At 41.0% G+C, this 19568-nt stretch overlaps 1 protein-coding gene across 1 annotated transcript in view; it reads left to right on the top strand.

Moving 5' to 3' along the window:
• The window catches only part of prex1 (phosphatidylinositol-3,4,5-trisphosphate-dependent Rac exchange factor 1), a 135181-nt gene that overhangs the window by 84946 nt on the left and 30667 nt on the right, over window positions 1-19568 (top strand). The window contains exons 15-19 of the mRNA XM_088937653.1: window positions 1816-1888; window positions 3786-3928; window positions 10891-10983; window positions 14796-14944; window positions 16796-16881. Of these exons, the coding sequence (XP_088793779.1) occupies window positions 1816-1888; window positions 3786-3928; window positions 10891-10983; window positions 14796-14944; window positions 16796-16881 (544 nt within the window). The remainder of the gene's footprint in view (window positions 1-1815; window positions 1889-3785; window positions 3929-10890; window positions 10984-14795; window positions 14945-16795; window positions 16882-19568) is intronic.

The raw sequence follows: 19568 nt of genomic DNA, 5'->3' as shown, positions 1-19568 counted from the left end.
ACGACCAGATATTTAGTGACCAAGCTGTGCCTGGGTGGTAAATTAATCTCTAAAGACACCCCCCACACATCCTCTATCCAATCTCTTATATGCCCAAAAGAGAAAACGCAATGTGTGTTTTAGCACACTGTACTAATTTATATGTCTTGGAGATGGGTTTCCAAAGGCGGGTGACATTTTTTGCCATCCTCCTGCATTCTGTGTTTTGAAACGTATGGCCTACAAAAACATGTCTAAATGAATTTGTTTTAGAGCCCTGCTCTTCAACCGGCATTGCCTTTGTGGGCTTCAGCACATTATTGTTTCTTTATCAGTGAGCTGATATTTTGCTAAAGGTACGTAATGAGTATAAGAAACCCCAGGTACTGCTAATGTCTGGGAATCCTTTCGGAATGTGGAACGAGCAGCAGATCAAGGAACAGTCACTAGGCAGGGAACTGGGGTAGCAGCTTGTTCACAAGGATTTAGTTTTCTCAGGAAATCCCTCTCCGCTACAGCCCAGAGCTCTTTTTGTTCTTCTGGGGTAAAGCAAGAATATGACAGGATCTGGGTGTCAGCTCACCTGTTTGTTTTACTTGTATTGTTAGTATTTTTTTCTCTTTATTTGCTTGGTAAATGTCATTCCTAGCCAGATGCTGAGTTTGCTTCTAGAGTATTTAAAAGCAAATTTTATTGCTTTTATTTCCCCCTGTGGTTGTCCACTGATGTGATTGTATGAGGCTGTGTACTAGATGTGAGTAAGTTGCTTTCCATGGTTTCATCTCTGTCTGTTTTATTCAGGCCTTTTTATTCTCCATCAATTACATTATTAACCAAACATCATCTCAAATTTTTATGAGCTTTCCCTTTAAACTGGGCGGCATTTCTTCCGTCTTAAAAGTATTCCACTGGAACTCCACTGGAGTTCACTGTAATGGAATAATTCCCATAAAAAATATGCCAGGGAACAGGGTTCAGATTACTGCTCATGTATATATGCACTTTCTGTCTTCATTTCCTGCTGCTCATTTAAGAATCCTGTGTTTCACTGTCTCATGTCAAGATCTTATCACTACGTTAATCACTTTAAAGGAAGGTTACAAGCTGGGTGTTTTCTCGCTGTGGCAGAATGAGAAGGAAAACGAGGCATAGGTGGTAGAAAAGATTGGAAAATAGCAGCTGTCCGAATAAATTCAGAGGGATGCTGTCATGTTTACAAACCGCGCCACGGAAAGAGCCCACTGCTGTAAGTCGGGTCTTTCACTGTGGAGTGCAAACAATGCAAAGGGAAAGAATTCCAGAAATGTGGCTAATCTCCCTTGTGCAAGCAGCGACTGGCAGAAACGCATCCGCAAGAACCCAAAAGCACAGGCGATAAAACTGTTTGCCCACTGATTGCCTTCCTCTTCCCGTTTATTTAAAATCAGCCTCGAAGAGACAGCCTCAAAAGGGATAAGAAATAGGTGTGTTCTGTTTTTTTTTTTGTTCTTAAACCACCCCGCCAAGAGAGCTGGGCAGCGTATCAAAAGAATCTGTCATTGCTTTTTGTCCTTTAGATAACAAGTATTGCCTGCCTTCGATGGGCCAGTCTCCACTCTGGGGGAATGTACCTTTCTTCTGTTTTGTTTTTGGTACCAACAGACCTTGAACATTTCTTCTTTTTCATTTCATGCCAGCTACCTCCCCCCTTTCCTGAGTAGGGAGGCAGCTAATTTTAGACAGACGTTCGGCTGGGTGCTTTTTTTTGGGTTCTTGTTTGGCTATGTGTAATTTTGTGTGTGGGATGCGCCTTTCAATTAACTGTTTCGCTGAGTGAGGTGTCCTCTGGCTCGACAGGGAGACTGGTCCACCAGGGAGGATGCGGTCACACTGGGCGTTGGGCTGTGCAACAATGGCTTCATGCATCATGGTAAGATAAGGGAAAAAAAAACACAGCAGCATACTGGAAATACATTCTTTCCTGAAAGGCTGTTTTGGCCGTACAAAGTACAGCATGTGCAGAGTTCTCCCCAACAGCTGTTTCGCATACTTTTTGTCCTTTCATATTTGAAATACGCAACTTTGGCAAAGAGAACTGCAAACACAGAACAGAGTCAAGCACAGCAGTCGCTCGTATCTTGTATTTCTGTATGCGGTAGAGTCTTTACTAAATGCAGTGCTAATATTTATAGCATGAACATAATCTTACTGTAGGAAAACTGAAAACGTCCTCTATTTTGGGGGCGCTTTAATGTGGCATAGCTAACACCCACCAGATATACATAGTTAAGAACATGCCCCTTCCTTGAGAATTTGATATTTGTGCATGGATTTCATACTTTTTCTTTTTGGACTTCACCTGGTCTTTATGCAGCAACAGTTTTTGACATGTAACAAATTAACATGCTTGTCAATAGGTGTTTTTTTAAAACTTTCTGGCAATCTGCTGGAAAAAAAGAAACTGAGGTGTTTGATCCGTCTGTTATGTACAAATTCCCAGCTCATATTTTTCCAAAACTGTCAAGTGGCGAAAGAGGAGGGGAGTTTGGGAAAGGCTACCGGCTTGGCCGCGATCCATGTTCGCTGATGTGAAACAGATTTTGATCACAGTTTTGTTGGCCCCCTCAATCCGTTCGCTATGGCTTTTCTTCGACAGCACAATTAACAACTGCTTTCTGAACCAGCTGGATGTCTATGCTCCTATTCTTCTAGTGTCTTGTAGTTCAAACCCTCTTTATGGCTGTGCTCTGTACCCAGTTCTGACTTCTTCTCTGTTATCAGTTCTGCATACAGTATCCACTGGCTAGCAAGTCCAGCAGCAAAAAAAAGAGATGAATGTGTGGCATGAAAGCAGAATAAAAGCACAGTGCTCCTGTAAAATGCCCTCACATGGACAGGATTGTGCAGTGAAGCAGACATTCCCAAACCTCCTGCATTTTCAGCCCCTGGGAAGCGTTTCCCCTTTTTTTGCTGGAATAGGAACGTCAAAAAACAGTGAAGGCATCCAAATAGATAAATAAGCACTGATACTGGTCACAATCATTGTAATATGTGGTACAGTTAAGATGTGAAATAAAGGGCTGAGCGGTTGAGAGACATTTTTCAGTCTGCGCAGTAGCAATGAGACAGCATACTCAGTGAGGTGTAAAATAGCAAGAACACAAAACTCTTCCCATTCAAGTCTTACAATGCCCATGCCTGCAAAACTGTTCATGGGAATCTCGAGCCTAGACTGTCAAGCACTGTGCAGGAATTTTCCACACCATGGAGACTGTTTAATTGGGTTATAAGGGAGACTCAACACTGTTAAATGAGTATGTTGAACATTTCCTGCTAAACATTAGTAATGGCTGAAGTATAAAAGGCTTAAATGGAAATATTTGGTTGAGGTTAACATGGTAGTAAGTTTACCATACCTGAGCATTAACCTCTCTCTTTAAAAGTAAACCGTTCCCTGTACTGTATATACAGTATAAACACTAGCGCATGACTTTATCAGTTTTTACCATTTCCTGTTTGTCTAGCATTTGAGGGATTCTGATCAAGCTGAGCAGTGTGCCAGTCTTTTCTGTGTTGTGGTTTCCACATTCTAACAGCAGATGATGTTTGCTAATTGTTCTCAAGCAGCTGTTTCTGAAGGCAACCCCCCCCCCCACATAATACCCATTACAATCTTTTAACAGACTGTAAATCGAAATCATTTGTGTTCATGGCATCCTTTCCTGTCAGGATATGAAAATAGAAACACTGTGTTTTATTCGTGCACAGTACAGTCCTGCACTCTAATCCTGTTTACTATTGCTATTTCCTTACTCTCTCTCTGCCAGTGCTGGAGAAAAGCGAATTCAAAGACGAATCGCAATTTTTCCGCTTTTACGCTGATGAAGAAATGGAAGGGACCAGTTCCAAAAGCAAACAGCTGCGGAATGACTTCAAGCTCATCGAAAACATCGTAGCCAAGTCTTTGCTGGTAAGGAGCTTCAGCACGTTGCTGTCCTTTCAGGCAAAGGTCAGGTCTGATACTCAGACCCTATGTAAGAAGAAAATATTCATGATAGAGGGTGTGCTTGCTCTCTGTGGAATAAAGTTCTGTTTTCCTCACTTATTTTCTTTTTTACTGTTCATCCTAATTGCAAAGGCCCTTCCTTGATCTTAGTCTTTCTTAGTTTTGCCTAGATGTTTCCAGAAGTTGCTGCACTAACAATTTACAAGAAGGATGTTGAGGAGAATCTGATGTAAAACCATTTGAGTGACCTTGCTCTAACTTTGTTTGTTTGGTATTTTCCCCTGTGTCTACAGTGTATGATGTTGCTTATTCCGTGGAGTCTAGACAGGGCCGAGAGACTGTCCTTTTGCCTGTTAGCATAGTCAAAGCCCCTCTATGTAACCAGGCAACATGCCATGCCACCTTGGAGTTCAAGCTCTGAGCAGAGGTGGGTCTGGATAGCGTCTAACAGGAAAGAAATCACAGGGAAAAGAAATATTGACTCAACTGGAGGAGTGGGGATGTCAACCCACCCATGAATCTGTTTCCATCACATTGTAAAAGGGATCTGCAATGGCTGGAAATCGCAAAATGCTGAAGAAGGGTGAAGAAGTGACTGGCTTGTGTAATAAAATGGATTTGCCCCTCAAGACCTGGAAAGTTGTCCGGGACCATAGGGAGGATAATGCTGTAAAATTAGATTGTCGTGATCTTTTGTGAATGCAGGTGCTAAATAAAGCTTGTGACTGGGAACAATCCATGTGCAGCCCAATGAACAGAGTGAAGAAGGTCCCTCCAGGCGGTGTGGGTGCAGGGGATCTCTCTCTGTGGAAGTGTAGCAGGGGCTGAGGTTGGTAGACAGGTGTAGTCTAGTGTTTGGCTTTTTGCTTTGCGGCTGACGTGTGTTTTATTGTTTAGTTTAATGGACCCCAGAGCGCTGCACAACAAATCCAGCACAGTTTTCTGATGTCTGTGATAAGGGTCTTGAATTGGCAGTATAGATAGTGTTCACACACCCCTCCATGTTCTGCAGTAAGGGGAATGTTATGTGCAGTTACCTTTAAGGCAGCACCTCTGATAATAATGGTAGTCTTAAAATATATCAGCGTCAGTCATAGCTGGTATGACCATAGAAAATGGTTTTTCCAGGTAGGTAGCCGAATCCAAACATTTATCTCATACTGCCCTGCTGCTGCTGAAGGACTCTGAAATAATGAGTTACATCTGAGCTCTTGTTTTGGATTTGTAACGAGGTGATGACGGGAAATTCTAAATGATCTGTCTCTGGTGGCAAAGACAGTAGGAACATGGATATGACCGAGCAGATGGAATTTCAAGTTTGGGCCAGTACAGTTCATCCGGAATGGGGAACTGTGCCTCTCTTCCCTGCCTGCAAGTCTGCGATGGTACATAATCAGTCAAACTCTTGTACAGCCAGAAGTAACGCTAAAAATGTTCCTCTTGAAATGAAGAGGATGCTGTTATTCAAGATGAACAGCTGCTCCAAATTTAAACAACTTTTAAAAATATGTACACAAAGAGCTGCCAAATTGAAAGGATCAGCCCTCAGAAAATGGGGGCTCTCTTCCTGACAGCACTTTATATGGAACTCTCACCTGCGGTAGAAATGTTCATCTTCCCCTGGCCACCAGAAGTGGCAATATAAATATTCATAGATAATGTTAATACTTCTTTCAGGAATGGATTTATGGTTCGGCTGTTTTTGGAGAGTAGAGTAAAGTGCGGGGTCTCTTTTATGTTGTGGGCTTGAAGTTGTTTTTTTGTTGTGATGGAGGCTACGGCTCATTTTGGAAAATAGGACATAACATTAAGCACCCTTGAAGGGTAGAAGTCATCATCTGAAAAGCGGCGCTCACATTGTTGTCTTGAATTCGGATTTTTGCAGCTGCCATGATAGTTTAAAATGGCACTTTCTGACGATTCTGGTAAAACGAGCTTATCTTATCAGTAATTTTTGAACATGTGTTAGACTATGTCGGTGCAAACGGGAAAATAAAACTCATTCTCATCCAATGTTATCTTACCTAGAAGAAAAAAAAATGTTTTGCCATTGAAATGTTTCGCTGATCCCTTGTGAGTGAGAGAAAATTTTACTTTTCTGCATAAAGGTGATTCAGGAGGAATCACACAAATTTGCTGTCATAGCCTGTTCTTATTCTTTCCTTTGTAACGCTGCATCAAAATGGGTTGAAGCAATTTTGCTTTAAAAGAGTGTCTGGTAATAAAAGTTAATGAAACCTGGCAGCAAACCAGAAAGACAGTCTCACTGCAGAAGTGTTGATCTATGCCCGACGTGAAGGTGGTTATGCGTCAAATTGATCAATCAGAGTAAAATTTCCAGTGATAAGATGACATTAAACTGGTTGCCAGTTAGATCGCTTCATTTTACAGGCCTATCTGGAAAACAAAATCAAGAGTACAGAGAGAAAATAACAGATCAGTATCTTAATGTTTTGATTTGGGCCATCTGGGAGATCAGATCATCCTCAAGAATTTCAATTTTGTTGTTTGACTGGTAGTTTTAAAAGTCCACTTGATCTCAGCTTGATTGTGTCAGAAATGCCTTGGTTTAGTGAGATTTCAAGATGGCAAGGAGTCAAATTCACTTCGCTTGATTTATGTTGGTCCTGACAAAAGTGTCTTCCTGACCCTCCCAAGTTCAATGGAAATCCAACGCAACTCCCACATTTAGCAGAGTAATGATAACTTTGCAGTGTCCAGGTCTGTAGTTATCAAACTGTACCGGGAGGAACAAGATCTCACTGGTGCCTTTAGTCTCTGATCCAATATTTTTAACTAAAACCAGGAAAAGTACCCTTCCATTCAATGTTTTATGGCCCTATTGTTTCTTCAAAATATAAATTCCCTGCTATGCCTCCTATTAGTATTCTGGGACACTCTGCAGTGCTTATCTGTTAATTAAGGCAGTCTGCTTCTCACAAATGCCCACGGAAAGACCATAAACATAAAAAAGGAAAGGTTGTAACAAGATTAATGACTGCTGTGATAAAGGACTTGTGCCCAAGACTAAATTATCTGGTGTTTTGAGTGAGTGTTTCAAGAGGTAGGCTGTTGTTGTGAGCCAGAGAACTCGCATTCATCCTGAGTTGAATTGCCTGCGGTTTGTACAGCTAATCTTATTTAAATTACACTCCTAACATGTGTTCGTTCTGCTAGGTGAAGTTCTTCTGATTCAATGAGAAATTAATTCATTCAGTGCTTCAAATTGGGAGTCACACTGATGCTGAAATTTGTGCGCTCTTTCTCGATGTGTATACTTTCTCAATGTGTATATTAAAATTGTTCTGAATAGTGAAACTGAATGAGGTAGGCAATTCTTGTCCTGTATGTTACATAGCTATTTTTGTTTTGGGAACATAAGAATACTTTTTTTAATCCTGTAGCTGTCATCAGAACTTGATATCACATCCAGTCTTCAGAGGTACAGAACTTGAAGGGTTTATGGCACTGTAGTCTTCTGAGTCATGCCGGCATAGGAAGAAAATCTTTTTAATGAAGTGACAGCTGCTATTTAGAGACTTTAATAGGTATTTTATTCAAAAAAGATAGACATGACCGAATAAGTTCCCTGACACGGAAGAACAGAGGGTTCTTTTTTTAGTTAATGCACTCATCCAGTCATGAATCAGACGGGATGAGTATAAATATAGGGATCAGTTCTTTTACCTGGGGTATGCCTGCTCAAGTCCAGGCTGTGCCACTCTTCTACAGACAAGACAACAATTATTTGTGCAAGTGGGCAATGGATAGCAGTACTGAGGCACTGGGGATGGCAGGTTTCTGCCTCACCATGTAGGAGCCACCAGTGTGTCACAGTCCCTACTGTTGTCTGTTGTCCAACAGACACTAGAACAGCACAGTTTCTTGTTCTAGACAGCGCTGAAAGAAAATACATAGACAACACTGGTTTGTTGTAATTCTTCCCATCACTCTCGAAATGTCTTGATAGCAAGCTGCAATTCCAGTTTGGGAAAGAATCTGGAAATTTACCACACCAAATATATTTTTCATTGTTGTTTAACTGATATTGGTTGCTGTCTTTAGAAGTGGTTCAGTAATCAAATACTCAGTAACACACATTCACTGTGCACACGATAGGCACTACTTACCGGTTACTGCTCTGAAACATTGCTTCAGATTTGCTTGCCATAATCAAGTAAAATGATGAAAGATTGAATTAATTTCTACATAATTAGCACTATTTGGCCTTTGAACTGATTGTACCACTGTGGAAAAAAAACCTCACAGAAGAACTGTCTGTGTGCTGGTAGGAGAAGCTGTGTGAACTTTCAGCTCGTTTGGCTCCTTCTCTTTCTCACGAACACAAATGCTAGACAAAAGTCTATTTTCTCTTTTTGCAGGGGTGGGAAGGGGAGGAGAAATCATCTGGAATTGTTTTACGTTTGTTTCTTCGTAGTTAAAAACAAAGATAATAAGTGTCTAAAAAACACAAAGGAACATAAGTGCCAAAGACAGCAACATCATTTGGCCTGTCTTTGACAGGAATGGCAAAGCAAAGAAGTATATTGTTTTCACAGATATGCAATTTAATACTACTAAACCCTGTCAGGAACCTTCAATTGACCACACTTGGTCTTAAAGCTTGTTAGCTCTTCCTAACCATCGGTTTATTGATTACTTATTTTCTAACAGGTTGCCGGTATTGTTTTACTGAATTAATAATCCTGATTGTGTCAGGGATCTGCTGAAGTGTATCATACCTATATTTTACAGAAAAAAATAAATAGCTTTTCATTGCAGATGGTTTCATATGGGTACGTTTTGTCTGATTTAAAGAGAAGGGGTTATCAGGAGATATTAAAAATCCCAGGTCTTTTCTTAAAAATAGTAGGGGTGTTACCCTGGTGTCCTGGAAAAAATTTCCCCTGTCTTTTGCCTATCATGGCTTCCTAATTAATTGACTTCGTCACTGAGATATAAGTATAAGGCTTCATTATTCTTATTATTAATCATAACAAGTGCCCATCGTTACTGAAAACACAAAGGATGGACTGGCTGTTCTGCTCTGAAAAAAATTATATTCTGTTTGAAATGTAATTCCATCTTGCTTTGCTGCAAAAGGTGCAAAGTGACCTGTGGACAACCTTTTTGTTCTGTTTTCTTATAGCCAGCAGCACAACTTCCACCATTCTTTCTTTTCCAAGTGGTCAATGAAACTGAGCTTCTAGTTGTGATATTTTAAAATTGAACCAAACATCTAGAAAAAAAACCTGAAACAGGATTCTTTTCAGGAATTAAAGGATGGAGAGAAAATATTATATTGGTTGATTTTAACTGTTTGACAAGGTTAATTGTTCGGTTCAACCGTGCACTTTTCTACCACACCGGAGAGGAGAGAAGTCTCGGCATTGTCATGTAATAATCAGACAGTCAACACCAAAGTCTCCTTGGTTCTAAATTGGTCAGTTCTCGGCTTAATAACACATTCAGGATCTGGCATTTAACTGCAGGTGCTCAAAGAAAGGGAGGAAAGAAAACAAAAACAGCATTGTGTTCAAAATCTGCAGTGCATTAGGAGGATTTAAAATGGGCCTGAATTTAGCCAGGAAAGACGATGCACATTGTTTTGTGATGAAAGGTGGAATAACGCCATCCAGCTATTAATTAATTAGCTCCTTTCTTCAACAGCCACGACAATGATCCGTCTAAAACTGCTGTAATCATTGCTGTAGGTCCTGTGGTGGCTGTTTTACTGATCTTGGTTTCCTGATTTTTCTGTGACCGGCAGGGCTCTGATAACCCATCTTATCTGAGCACCACAGGAGGAGGAAGACAGCTGGTGGTTACTGGCAACACTGGCATTGTCAATGAGAGCATCCTTTTGTGATCCTGTTCAGTTAAGATTAAATTAGAAAAGAAAGAGATCGGTATTGTCGTGGTAAATGGAGGTAACGGATGTCTCATGGGGTTCACCAAACCCCTTTGATTTGAGGTAAAATGTTGGCGTAAGGATTTAAATAAAACAGCTTTGCTTGTCTCCAGGTCTGAAAGATAGATATCTGGAGATGTATATGTTTCTGAATCTCCCTCTCAAAATTTGAAGCAGATAGGCACTGTACTGTAATGATATTTATTTGAATACATACCGGAGGACTTTATTTTAAAGTTATTTTTAAGTTATTCACACAAATTATTTTTTTTACTCATTGTGTGATGCAGTTGGGGATTCAGGTGATTAGTGATGAAAAGGTGCTGTGCCATATCAGTTAATAAGTTTAAGGAAATCATATTTAACAAGCCAGGGAATGACACTGCATTAAATTGAAGGATGCTTATTTTGAATTAATGGAGGCTTCTAATTCTCCTTTTTACATATATATTAAATTAAAATGAAAGATACCTATGTGTATATGATACCTATGTGTCTCTCACTCAAGCAAATTCATAGTATGAAAGTAATTATCGATCCCTAAAAAGAGCAGTAGTACATTTCCTGATTTCTAATGAGCACTAGGTCACTCTGAGGAAGTGCAATGTTTTTCTGGTCTGAAGTGCTATTGTGTACTACAGCTCCTAAAATAGTGACAAATAAGCAAGTCTGTTTTCCCATAAACCATAAGTGCTGGTTGTGAAATATATAAACCAAATATATTCCATTCTATTTTTGATACATTTAGGTGAATATGCTGTACAGATTTCAAATGGCATTTAGCATCCACGTTTCGTTCTAAAAACAGCTGCAAAAATTCATATAAACTGTATATAAACCAAACTTTGGAAAAAATGAATCTGGGAATGTTATTACTCTAATTTTCTCCATTGGGAAATCAATCAGTGTTTTGAAGCCCTTGCATTGTTAGCCAGCAGCAGACAGGCGGTCAGTGTGGACGGCCTGAGTAAGGATGGAGTTTGGAGGGTAAATCCTTCTTTCCTCTTTCCACCAGATCCACCCCCAGGAGGAAGACTACGGCTTTGAGATTGAGGAGAAGAACAAGGCGATAGTGGTAAAGGCTGTCCGCAGGGGCTCTCATGCTGAGGTGGGTATCAGACTCGGCTGGTCCTCAGGAACATTTGGCCTAAAAATTGTCTTGAAATGTGGTGTTGATGAGGGGCTGTCAGGGCCACTGCTTTCTACTCATTGGTTGTTTGAGCTGTGGCAAGGCAGCATCAGAAGAGGCCTGTAGCCCTACCTGAAGCCACATGAAGGCAGAAACAATGATTCAGGCTCTGTAATCCCCACACAGAGTACTGTCGCGCTGGAAGAAAGATAGTCAGTTGTTACCCAGAGTGGATGATGGTGGTTATGAAGGACTAACCAGTTGAGTGTGAGCACCAGTTGAGTGTAGGAGAGAGGTGAGAGGGGCAGGGCAAACTGGGGGGAAAATTCACTCTTAGAGTGACACCGTCCAGTGCCCAGTTCCAGAGATAAGCAGCAATGGAGAAAGGAGAGAGAAGGCTCACTAAGAAGAAGTGCAAGGTAAATAGGTCAGAAGAATACTTAAGAAGACTCATTAGGGGAGAAGGCAGATATTCTATCACCTTCTCCATCTATCTCTCCTATCACCATGTGGAGAGGAAGGTACAGTATGAGCTGGGCGTCTTACACCTGAGGCAGTTACTCAGAAGAGGCACTAAGGGATGGTGGGCCGGTACACACTGAGACTCCCGGCGCATGACGGCGCTTCTCGGAACTGTTAATGAAAGTCCCTTACAATGCCCCAAGCTAATTGGAGTAATTGGGCTGCTGGGAGTTTCATCGTTTTCACATTCACAGAGAGAAACTCTTTGGGAAGCTGACAAGTCTTACTATGTTTTTTGCATGAGTGATTTTAGAAACTGAGAGGAATCCTAGTCAGCTGTGTTGTTTTGCTTTTACCCTCACTGCTGTGTTGATAAGCTGTGTTTGAATGGAATTTCCATGGTATGACAACCAGTGAAATATTTCCAAGGTCTTAAAGGTACACCTCTTAATGGGTCACCTATCGCAGCACTAAGTTATCTTTATATCCATGATTCTTGACTCGCATGACTGAGCGGAAAAGTGAGTGTGCGGGAACCACAGTGACACTGGAGCAGTCAAGGTCTTCTGGGAAGTGTAGTTCAGTTGCCCTCATCGAGTGCTACAAGATCTGCAGGACTGTGACCTTTAAGACCTTAATTTAAATAACTGCCTTTTTAAGGAAATGAAAAGAGGTTATGGTACGTTTTATATCACCCCTGAAAGATATTATGTTTTGTTAGAGTGCTTTCTCTGTGTAGAGAAGAATTGTAGCTTTTTAAGGGAATACTTAACTCCTCTGGGCCAGCTGTGAAATGCCTAATTATAACTCAGGTGTCAGAAACCCTTCTAGAATGACTTCTTCCCAGACAGGTTGATACACAATCAAGCTATAATTAAAAATGCACTGGTTTGTTAGCTTGCCCTGTCAAGTTCTGATTGCTCTACGTGTTTAGCATCTCCCTGGATTTTCCTGAGATGCGCTGAGGGTAATAAGACATGCCATTTCAAATTCGCCTGCAGCCTGAGGCGTGAAACCGTGATGTCAGTTTCGCTTTCGTGGAAGCAGAGAGAGAGAGCTGTGTCAGAGCACCGGAGATCTTTTCTATGCAGGTGTCTCTCGCACGGTCCCCTGGACCCGTTCAACAAAACCCACACTGTCCTACTGAGACAAGTTCTGTCTTTTAAAGGGGCTGCTGAATGGAAGCCCTGGTTGAAAGGCCATGAAGCTTAAAGAAGAACAGAGCAGAATACTAAATGGCTCCCTCAGAAAGCCACAAGTTGTTTTCTAAGGGCCATCCTCTAGGCAACTAAAGCGACATACAGCAACAACAGATAAGCATGAAAGGAGGAAAGGAGTGAGATGCTGAGGCCGGATAAAGCAAAACAAGGCATTCATTATCTTTTCTTCAGGTCAAGATACTCCATCTCCCCAAGCCAGGCGCTTTATCATGATGCCACAGTTTGTGCCTTAGCGTACACAAAGAGCTGTAGTCCTTTGCCAGCTTTCCATAAAATGATCATGTGAAATGTCATGACATTAAGGTCTGTGATGTCCCAAAATCCTAAAGACTTAGTGTTTATTGTAGCAGCTCTAGGCTTTTAGTCTCATTTGAATGGAGATACTTATTAGCATTGAGCAACAGAATTCAAAATTGCAGTGTGAATCAATAGGTACTCCACCAAGGATGAATCTGGAATTTCTAGGCAGACCTACAAATACATTTTTCTGTTTGGAGGGCTTCATGAAGTTGTGGACTTACAGAACAGCAGGTAGAGTTCCTTTTCTACTGGCACGATGAGCTAATTGATTATCGCAAGCTAACAACAACCACAGCATATCCACGCCAGGAGAAGGAAGGTCAGACAGTGAACCTCAGCAGCTTTCCTGCTGGTCTGTTCATGCAGCCACAGGTTCATCAGGGATTCTAATCGTATCACCGACAGCAGAGGAGAATATTGTAGGCATGAAATTTGAAACTGTTCAATCTGCTCATCCCTTTTTGTGGTCTCCTAGGCTTTGTTGATTGGTACTCCTGTGCTCTTTCCGGCATTGAAAATAACTATCCAACTCAGGGCTCTCTTGGTTAATGACAATATCTGTTATCCAGGAACAGACAAGCATATAAACTTGAGCTGGAGGCGTTTGATTTTTCTACAGATGACGGAGCTGCATTAACACCCAAACTATTTTTTTGTAAAGACGCAAAACCTGTAATTCAAGCGCACATGTAACACATGTCGTCTGTCTGCAACAGTGAACATGGCAATTTTTGATTTTTGATTGATGAAACCTGCTACTTTCTTTTATTTAGCTGTCTTGTTTTATCACCTCAACCATCACTCAAACATCTCCCAACCTGCCTCACACCTCAGCTTCTGGTGTTTCGCGACTGTTTTGAAGACAGGGCGAGAACAGGGTAGAATAATAATAAGGACCTCCGAGTCAAGCAGTGAATGTAGTGTTTTGACAGTATATTGTGCAGAAATTCAGTTTATGTCTCACTTTTACTTTATGAATCAACCCCCCAGACTTTGTTGCTTAGAAATGGAATTTTGTAACTATTCTCAAGGGTTTAAAAATTTCAAACAATTAGGATTTGGTAAGGAACCATGCTTTCTGTTTTTTATCCCTTGTGAATATTGGATGACAGTTTAGAGTGGGGCAGTCAGAGGGAATGCTCAGGGTGCTGCACTGTGATTGTATTGTGATGGAATCTGCTGCAGCTACAGACTGATGGAGGGAAATGTATGGAGCTTAATAACTAAATTGTAAAGCAGATGGTAGCAAATTGCACCGACTCCCAAGCAAGTCATCTGTCATGTCATGCGTGTCCTAGCAACTTTGACAAGTAACTGTATATTAAGTGTGATCTATAAATACAGCATGCTCTTGATTCCATCTGTCCACATATTTTACACACTTATCTTAATATTGCTCTGACAGAGACTGAATGGCCTTTTTCACGTAACCATTCATTATTAATCGCTGTTGCAGTGGCCTTTCCTCGGCTTTGACTATTTTACAAGGATGAAGTGGAATTTGTGGCTCAATGTAGATCGACATATCTGGGGGGCCACTGTCAGCGTCACATGGCTTGGAAAATTTGGCAGTGTTTTACACAAGCATGTGAAACGGATTTGAAATATGCAATAAATCCTTAAGACATGCATAATGGGGATAAACTATGGAAAATGTTTAAAGGCATTCAGATGTTTTCAGAAGATGGTCAGATTTACTGTACATGGCACTTCAGCAAACATGTAAATGTTTTACAGTGTCTTGCAGCATGTAGATTTCTCTCACTGCTTTTCACTGTTCTTAACCACTGCTCATCGCCCCGTGTTCAGACTGCAGGTCTGCAGGTGGGCAGGAAGATTCTCACCATCAACGAGGACCTGGTGTTCCTGAGGCCCTTCCAGGAGGTGGAGACCATGATAAACCAGTCCTTCTGCATCCGGCGCTCCCTCAGGCTGCTGGTGGCTGCGAAGGCAAAAGAGTGAGTCTCAGAGGGAGGAGAGAGGGCATCTTCCAGCAGCAGGCCCGCTCACAGGCCCTGACTGAGAGAACGAAAGATTACAGCATGGCAACCCCAGACAGGCTCTGCCCGACAGCGTGTAGAGTCCTACAGAAGTCAAGGACTTGACGGCATTTAAATGAACATTCAAATGTTAGAGCTGTAGCAGTTACTGTTCGGTTCCAGGCCTGATTGAACTGGTAACTGGTACTTTTTTATCTGCTGCAATGGAAGCTGACCACAGACCGACACAATAACACAGGCAGGAAGGAGGACCGTCGTGTGATTTAAATTGAGGTTCTCAACCTACATGATATTCATCTGGGTTCTAGACAATGACAGCAAAATACTGTAAGCCACTCTAGTTAAACAAAGAAAACCAGAATTCTGTCACATGACCCCCATTTCCTCTGTGTTTCTGGTTAGCAGACTTCTGCTTTAATCTGTTTTAGGTCTGAGCTCAGAAAACCCACACATCTCTTTTATATGACCCTTGTTTTTGTTATTATTTTGTAACAATGGTCCGGATCAGCTAGAGGTCTCCAAATAATATGTCCATCTGCTCCGTGTGGAACCTGTATCTGAAATGTCTGGTCTTTTACCACAGATAGATAGCAGGCAGTAAAAGAAAAAGCTTTGTATATACAGTTACAGGTACATATGTACTGGGTTTTCAATTTGTGTTCCAAACGATTTCCAGATGACTTAGTTTAACAAGTAACTTGCTTAATTGATCACAATTAATATGCTGCTGAATTAGAACTCTTCAGGAGCAAGGCTGGAGACCCCTGATATAGATAGATAATACTTTATTAATCCCATAGGGAAATTGATGAATTGATATGCATTGTATATATACATACAATGCATATGGAAAGTCTACACAACCTTTTCAAAGTAACACCTTTTGTAGCCTAAGAGCCTAAATCAAGATGCATTAAATCGGAATTTATTTGACCTTTATTTACACTTTGTAACACACAACCTCCAAGTGAAAACAATGCTTAACAATTCTTGAAAATAATTACAAATGAAAACCTAGAAAAATGGCACTGTATATGAGCTGTAATACCACCAATACAGCACTGGAAATAATTATAGAAACAGTGAGTATATAATGCAAAGTACAGATGGAACAATTTGTCTTTTCCTGACAACCAATAAAATGTCTAAAAATATAGACGATAATATGATTGCACGGTCTGAAACATGCGGATCCTACCATCTGAAGTTTTACTCAGCACTGTATGTGAGACTCTGAGACGTAGACATTGTTCATTAATATTTGTATCTGTCAAAGGGATCGAAAGGTACAGTTTGCTTAGATAAAAGCCACTTTTATCCCGTGTTAATTATTTAAAACATGGGTCCACCAAGGTACAGACATGTTCTATGTGGTATTTATTTCTAATTGCTGTTTGCAGAAGTAACAGCTATACCAAGAAAACATTAGCTCAGTTCCTGTTCAGCTATTTTATATATTTATTTAGCATGTGGGAGGCATGTGTAGTTTGCATGTGGTCACTTCTAAGAAAGCTTTAAAAAGTATACCACATTGTGACCCTGTGTCTGTCAGTTTTAATATACAGTTGATTTAATACAGTATCTCATCCTAATCTGACTCATCCACTCAGCCAGTGATTCAGAGTAGGATAAGTGTAGTGTGTTAACCCACAATTTGGAGGGAGCCGAAGCAGGAACAAATGTCATCTGGCTGTGTAAAACCAGGGAGAGAAATGCCTGGTGTGTGCTTTATGTTAACTGACACACTTAAGGTTTCTACAATCTCTGCTTCTCCTTAGATGTGTAAGTTTTTTATGGGTTGTTTTTTAGGATCGTCAAAATCCCAGACTGCCCAGATGCCCTTTCCTTTAAAATCCGAGGGGCCTGTCCGCCGCACGTCCATGCTGTGAGGAAAGGTACAGATCCTAATTTTCCCCTGGAAAATCACGTACACGGAGGGCGGGAGTTAACTTTAGTCACAACTGTATGATGTCATGGTTGTGCAATTTTATTTTTCACATTTAAACATCTGATCTTCTTCCTCGTTCTGTAGACTTCCAGATATTGCAAACTGGTCCTCTTCTCGTCCAAGAAAAGATTCTCGTCCATGAAAAACAGGCGACACTGTACATATTATGAGGGGTTGACTGAGTCACGGGTGTGTGTTTGAGAGATGGAAATGTTACAGCAATGTATTTTCCTCTGCCTCAGGGCTGGCTCTGCAGATATGATTATTTTCGTAATGTGGAATCCTCAGTGGACCTTTGGGGAATCAGACATTATAGTGAGCAGAACGTGTGTCTCTCTGCAGCCTTTTAAGTACCTGAGCCTTTTCCTATCAGGGCATTTTGTTCTGAAGCCTACAGGGAAACATTATTTTCAAAAAGCTGCAGCAGCATCTATGCATGTTCCTATTTGCTGATTTGCCACTTCCCGATGTTATTTTCTGTAAGGTTTGCTTTAGGGCAAAGAGATCTCAGGGGACGGCTGAGACCATAATGGTTTTCATCACAGGAAAGTGATCAGAAAAACATGAATTTCATGGAAATTCAGGAGGATCAGTGGGTCAGCTATAGTGTTTGCAAATTGGTAAAGCAGTGTTGCAGCAGCATTTACTTGATATGGGGAAACATTGAGTGGTGCAATGAAGAAACATGCCTGCAGGACATACTGTATAGTATGCATGCCAGCATTTATACCATTACACTATCCCACATTTATTTGCTGTAGATTAACTGGAACCATACTTGTGTCAAGTGTTAAGATGGACCTGAGCTCTTTATTGGCTGTCTGGGGAGGAGGGCGGCACGAGACCCAGCAGTGCGTCCACAGCTGCTGTTGGTTGGTGCCCTTGGCTGCGTCTGTGATTCCCTTCCTGAGGTACAGGTGTGCCACAGGCGTGGCACAGGCGTGGCACAGCCCGTGGGTGATCTAGAGCAAGCTGGGCCTCACTGCCTCTCACACTGCTCCAGTAAAAAACAAGAATGTTGCTTTCAACATCGAAGCATTCAGCTCTTTGACGTCCGTGCGCTGCTGTAAGTTATGATGTGCCTTTGAAGTCTGGGAGTCAAGCAGGGTGTTGCTCAGTAGCATCTGCTTGTTTTATTACCAGATACTGAACTCCTGCTCTCACATGATTACCTACACCTTCTGAAATAGTCCTGAACTAATGCACTCCAGAAGACAGCTCAGGTGGATACCTGTTTTTTACAGAAATTATTTGGATTTGCTAGGTGTGAATGGAGGGCTTCCTTGAGCTACATTAGTAGCATCAGTGAGTTTGGCTTCATAGTGGAGTTGTCTTGGTTTTATCTGCTGTGGCAAAGTTTGTAATCCCCTTTAGATAACGTGGGCAATTCAGGGGGTTTCAGTTACAAATAAAACGTGATTACACGGTAGGGAAAATAGATCTGAAACTATTAGTAATACAAGAGCCAGCTTTTAGTCAGCCAGAGATTTTCAAATGACTTGAGCTTTCGATGTCAGTCTAGTCAGGTCATATCAGAATCCTCTGATAAGGCACAGTAAAAAAAAATGTTCTTTCTCTTTGTGAGTCAATACATATAAAAATCATTCTGCTTTCTCTTTAGATCGGGTGTTAGGAAAATTAGTCCATTTTTGAGTGTTGTGGGTCTTTGCAGCCTGTGAACAACATTGAAGTTTACATTAGTAAAGCCAGTGTAATATTTTACAGGCAGAACCTCGGGCAGCATCATGCACAGCAACGGACTGTGATTTATCAAATAACATCTGTATGGATTGGTAAATCTATTTAGTGGTGCATGGGTGACATTGTGCTTTTAATTTTGAAACCTGGAGAGGATGATTGATTTCTTATCAAATCCATATGCCACTTGTCTTTAAATGTTTTATCTGGTTTGAAGAAATTTCTTTACAAAAAGGGCCCAGATGAGATTTATAGGCATACTTCACATGAGCTTGCAAAACCTGTTTCCAAATGTGTAGAACAGCTGGAGTACAAAAATACCTGATAGCCGTTTCTTAAGCCCACTGGATCCGAGACCACATCTGGAAGGTACACAGAGAAACCATCCGAAGATATGCTGAAGGTTTCACCCATTCTGTGGCCCTGGAAATGTGTTTCAGGGGTGTGTTCCCTTTGATGAAATGTTGTTTCTGAGGGAAGTCTTTGAAGAGCCTGTTTCCATTTGATCATCTGCTCTTTCACTTCGAAGGAGTGATATTGAGTTACTCAGTGTTTTAGATCTAATTGGCCAAAGCAGAAAAACAAACAAACAAATGAACACAAAACAATTAATGTGGCTAAAAGTAGCAGCTTTAAAGTTTATCACCCAGAAGATTAAAGACGCATATTTTGAGTTTGAGGATACTGAACTGAAGGAGTGCTTCCAGCCTCTGTCCTAACCTTTAACCCCCTCTAAAGGAATAGTTGTGAAAGTGAGTCAGATTATCTGAGCATTGCTTAGGTTGGAAAGATTTTATTGTTTCCTTTTCCTGAAAGACCATTTAAAAAGGGTCCAGGTATTAATCCCAACCACTGAAAATACACATAAAATAACCAGATTATTATTATTATTATCATCATCAAACACATCAATTTATTATGAAGACATGCATGGCT

The sequence above is a fragment of the Atractosteus spatula genome, chromosome 19 (assembly GCF_055471065.1).
Source record: "Atractosteus spatula isolate fAtrSpa1 chromosome 19, fAtrSpa1.hap1, whole genome shotgun sequence".
Taxonomy (NCBI): Eukaryota; Metazoa; Chordata; class Actinopteri; order Semionotiformes; family Lepisosteidae; genus Atractosteus; species Atractosteus spatula.
Note: the sequence above shows the minus strand (reverse complement) of the source record. Positions and strands in the feature narration are given on the sequence as shown.